The sequence below is a fragment of the Montipora capricornis genome, chromosome 9 (genome assembly GCF_036669925.1).
Source record: "Montipora capricornis isolate CH-2021 chromosome 9, ASM3666992v2, whole genome shotgun sequence".
Classification (NCBI taxonomy): Eukaryota; Metazoa; Cnidaria; class Anthozoa; order Scleractinia; family Acroporidae; genus Montipora; species Montipora capricornis.
Window position 1 is genome coordinate 18,480,153 of NC_090891.1, and position 5,000 is coordinate 18,485,152.

The 5,000-nt window shown below is 38.5% G+C and overlaps 2 protein-coding genes across 2 annotated transcripts in view; one reads left to right on the plus strand and one right to left on the minus strand.

Annotated features, from left to right (window-relative positions):
* LOC138015108 (protein Red-like) overlaps window positions 1-2,691 on the minus strand; it is a 28,418-nt gene extending 25,727 nt beyond the window's left edge. The window contains exons 1-3 of the mRNA XM_068862025.1: window positions 2,643-2,691; window positions 2,475-2,544; window positions 272-418 (exon numbers count right to left, since the gene is read on the minus strand). Coding sequence (XP_068718126.1) covers window positions 272-418; window positions 2,475-2,544; window positions 2,643-2,655 — 230 coding nt within the window. The 5' untranslated portion in view covers window positions 2,656-2,691. The remainder of the gene's footprint in view (window positions 1-271; window positions 419-2,474; window positions 2,545-2,642) is intronic.
* A 46-nt stretch (window positions 2,692-2,737) lies between these two features.
* Window positions 2,738-5,000, plus strand: part of LOC138015109 (EF-hand calcium-binding domain-containing protein 11-like) — a 2,688-nt gene continuing 425 nt past the window's right edge. Inside the window, exons 1-2 of the mRNA XM_068862026.1 lie at window positions 2,738-2,874; window positions 3,755-5,000. The exon at window positions 3,755-5,000 is cut by the window's right edge and continues 425 nt beyond it. Of these exons, the coding sequence (XP_068718127.1) occupies window positions 3,799-4,377 (579 nt within the window). The 5' untranslated portion in view covers window positions 2,738-2,874; window positions 3,755-3,798 and the 3' untranslated portion in view covers window positions 4,378-5,000. The remainder of the gene's footprint in view (window positions 2,875-3,754) is intronic.

Consider the following 5,000-nt stretch of genomic DNA (forward strand, 5'->3'; position numbering starts at 1 on the left):
TTCCAGTAGATGCCTGGGCTTATCAATGAAATTCCCTCTTGTCTTTTACAAGGGTTTGAGTGAAAATCAAGGCACAGTAGCCGGTGGTGAGAGGCAAATTTCTCAGAAACAGACGGCGGTATACCACCGGTTACCGACTTCTAATGAAACCCCTGTAATTATACAATGAAAGAAATGTACAGGTGTAGTAACATGTGAAGTGAATTATTAACCTGTAAGTAGGAAATAATAATTATTATTTCCATAGTAAATATTTGATTTTTTATCTTACCTGCTGATGCGATGTGAATGAATGCTACTTGGAACACTCTTAAGAGAGTGACTTAAAGGCTTTGCCGACGGTGGAGCTACAGATGGAGCACCTGACCTCGGTGTCATCAAAAGCTTTCTGAAATCTTCATTTGTGAGAGCTGGAATACTAAAATAAAAATAAACAAGCACTTCACTGCTATAAACCATGGATAACTTACACAAAGTTGCTTGAAAAAGCCAAAGTTGTTGTTTCATTGCATTTCAATGTCATACACCATGTATGTTTTTTTTAATGATCCTGTTACTAACAGCTTTCATATTACTAATCGCTGCCACAGAGAGTAAGCCTGAAGTGAACGAACGTGGCACCTCTCTAAATTATTGGGAGAAGAACACATTTTTCTACAAAACGGAAGGGATGGTGGTCAAAGGTGCAAGGAATTGTGGTTGTGCGCAAATGGAGGAATTAAGATGCGCGGTATTATCTTGTTGATCCCACTCTGTTTATCATTTCGCTTCTCGTATCCTCAAACTATAGATAGTTTATGCTGTCAGGCAACAAAAAAATAAATTTGAAATCATTCAATGAAAAAGGCCATGAAGTTGGATTGTAGGAAACAAATCTTCAAACCACCTCTCCAATTCTTAGGTCTGTGTGGTGCATCATTTCTGATTTATTTGTCGAAGCATTTGATGCAACTTCGTAGAGTTTTGTATGGAGATGCCATGTGGTCCACCAATATCAACATAAAACGACTGGATTGCAATTTTCAATGGAAGCTGGTACTTTTCACTCAAGAGATAAAATACATATGTATGAATGCATCTCGTGATGTACTTGAAAGGCTCAAACTTCTGAGATTCATAGGGACAGACTTTTTTTGCACCCAAGTAAGCTTTGTATCATGGTGTCACACAAGGTGACAATTTGGAAATTCAAAATGCTACATACACGAAACGGAAGACATCACGGAACTGGAAACTTGAAAAAAGATTTATTTCTAGGTCATCTTAACCCTCCTTTAATTTAGAAGACGTTGTGATTTGATGACGTCACTGTGAAAACCATGTATTGTTTTCTTCTTCTCTCGAGTGTGGTCCTGAAGGAGGTCCAGTTGGGGTTCCAGTTTGGCGGTCCACATTTTGTACCATCCCTGCCTAAGGCCTAGTAAAACCTGCCTTCATTTCCACACACAAACCATTGTTTAATTCCCTCAAGCATAATTGAACGTCTCCCTTCCCCTCGGCAGCATTTCTACCATTTAGGTAAACTAGTTTAAATCTGTTGTAATTTGATCTATCACCACCCAGAGATGAGGAATGGATTTAATACCTGGTTGACGTCACAGACTGCTTTGCATTGTGATGGTTCTTTGAAAACAGCGATGCAAAGTACTTTGCGACGTCAACCCAGTATCAAATCCATTCCCCTTCACTGTATGGTCATGGATCAAACTAAGACTGCTCTTCCCATCTATCAAAGTGAATAGAAAAGTTAATAAAATCTTAATTTTGAATAACAAAGGTTGTAAAAACAACAATATATTTTTGGGACGATTTTGGAGAATGAATAATGTGGAAAGGTTTGTTGAGGTTAGCCCGTTTTTTTTTTTTGTTTTGTTTTTTGTTTTGTAAATTCCCTTTTTGGATTTCAATAACACTTGTTAAGATTTGCTTTTCCTGCATATTCAGAATCCGGGAAAAATACCTTTGAAATAGTAAGCACCGTCCTTATGTCGTCAAATCACTGCATTGTCGGAGGTATCAACAAAACAAGCTGACGAGAGATCTATGAGTCCTTGACGCCAACAGTGCAGAAACGAGGCACACGTAGTGTTCACATTTGTCGGAAATAAATTAAAGCACTACTCATCATCACTGGCTGAACAGGACAGCTTCCTTTTCAAATAGTTATATTAACTTTTACAATAACAGGCATATTTAAGCTTTGACATCAAGGAAGAAATGTGTGGTTTACTGATGAAACAGAATAAACACTCGTATCGATCGACGTTTAGCTTGGGTGTTCGTGCATAATGAATGCATGCAGATCTAGATTAGCGAAGCTTATAACTGTTTACTAAAATGAAATGATATTGTCAAAGAAATGTTCCATTCCGATGAATGTAAGACAACAATGTAAGGATTCGTTTGTCCACATTGCTTTCATTTGGCATTCTTGGCATGACGGACTCCGCTAAATCGGAAAGCAAATTACTTACCCTCCCGGGTGTCCGCCATGATGGCCTGACAGTGACGGGGGAGCTAACGGGTTAGAAAACACTTCAACGCCTGTAGAAAAAGACAAAAGAGTCGAGAAACACTCTTTAAAGTCAAATATAACGGGTAAACGGTCGTTAAAGCAGAAATTGAGAAGACAACTGCTTCACCTTCCGAAGGCATCGCTGTAGCTGTTTCGCGGAGTATCGCAACCGTAGGAAAACTGGGCTTCACAAGTAAGACCTGGTTACTCAGGCATCAGGAGAATCGAATATGGCGGACGAAGTTGAAGGACTGCGTTGTGCTCAGAGAAGAAGCAACATGTGCGACACAGCTTGACCTAGATCCAAGGTTCATAGTGAGAAACAATTTGTCTAAAACTCTCATGGACCTCTTTTCAGGGTAAGAAAAGCCCAGAGAAGTACCAGCCTAGTGTCTCACAAGTTACTTTAATAAATAAGCTTGTGAAAAAACTCAGAGGGCGGAGGGTGCAAAGTGCAGGTTGCAAGTTAATGTTGCAGGTCATTGTATTACCATAACTGAAACAATCAATACCTTTACAAAAATGCTAACCTTGGGCTTAATTTTAGCGTAATGTTAGCTTTAGTTGTCTCAGCTATCGTGAAACAATGACCTGCAACCCTGGAGAGTGTCTAATCAGCGTGGGTGGATGGGTCGTGGGTCCCTAACCCTAACTCTTTTTTTAATCAACGACTAGAAATTCTCGAAACAGACAAGACTTAAGACAATTTTGGACCGAGCACTGAGGGAGCTAATATACATCTTTTTTTATCTTCAAACAAACACGACCCACCACCCACAACCCACCTACCCACGACCCACCCACCCACATGATTTAGCGTCACCCGCAACCCTAACATGCAGCCTGCACTTTACACCCTCCAGAAAATAAAATACTTGCACTTAGTTTATGGAAATAAAAAAGGTGTGTTTTCTGGCTTTTTCCCTCCAAAAAGGAATTAATTCTAGGGATATTCGAATTCACATGACCCAATTCTATGGGAGTTTAGACTGTAAAACATTTTCTTGAATTGTGACCCTTGAAAAAAACTTAATTTGAAATGGGAAATGGGACTGTGTTGCAAATAATAGCAACTGTAAAATTAGTTAAAATTATTTTGCATTTTGAGGTTTCCTGAATGTCATAATGTCAAAGTGTTCCTTTGACAGTGGCTACACAATCAACATTCCTGAAATGATGTTAGTGTAGGCACTTTTCTGAGTTTGACACTAACCAAAATACTATTACTCTGTTGTTTAGGTTTTGGTTGCAAATTTTATAGTGGTACAAAAAGACAGCTGGGAATGCAGAATTACATACATGAAATGCCTCATTTAAAGTCATCAAGAAAAATCACAGAAGAAGAAATGTGCCAAATTGCAGATGCCTTCCACAATGCAGATGAAGGAAAGAAAGGTCTTTTGACAAGAGAAGACCTCAAAGTTGCATTTGTCTCGTTATTTGGCTACAAACCGTCGAAGAGAGAAGTTGATCAGCTCATGATTAATAAGACACATCAGCAAACTTCATTGGGTATGCATTTACAAGGTGACCAATCACTGACACAACAGAGTAGTTCGGCAGTCAGTACAAATCCTCAAGTTGGCCTGACTTTAGACCAGTTCACAGAAATTGCAAAAACAAAGATTTTGGCTGAGGATATTGATGACAAAATACGACAGATGTTTCTTGCATTTGATGCAAGGTGTCAAGGTTTCATCACCTTAGATGTTGCCAAAAAAGTTTTTCTTCAAGTAGCTCCATTTTTGGATCCAGTTACTGTGGAGAGATTGTTTCGTGAAGTAGACACTGATAGAGATGGAAGAGTGAGTTACAGAGATTTTGAATTCATGATGAAATACAACATAGACAGTGAACTGTGAGAAAATACTCTTGTCATAGAGTTTCAATTTTCATTAAAAATTTGGATCCTTTCCATATATATAATCTCGTTTGCTGCTATCTTTTGGGATGCCACACAATGTTACTCTGAGACTCAAAGAAGGTGTTCTGTGATGCCCCAAAAGATGGCTACAAAGGAGATTAATATAAACACTGCTCGTGCCAGTTTTTTTCCTTGGATATCTTGTGAGGAGATTGTCATCAATGTGCTTCCAGTGTAATTGAGAGAGTTAAAATAACCACTGACTGACTTCAAACAATACAATGCAAGGAAGCTCTCAAGAGCTATTTGGAATGGAGAGATGTCACTTGTAAGGGACACGTTAAAAAGCAATTTATTATTCTTTTGAACTCACCCTTATTGGACATCACATGATTCCAGAGTTCTGAACTCTAAGTTAGTAAGTAATTTCAGGATGTATACTACACCATTTGATACCATTAATATTTAACAACCAGTCACTAAAGTGGAGGTGGATAGTGGTGGATATTTGCTGAGCCACAAATCGGCGAGGTAAATATCCACAACTAGATGAACTGTTGTTTTAGTATTATACTATTACAGTGAGATAATATAGCAACAATTACAATATTTTTGGGCGCA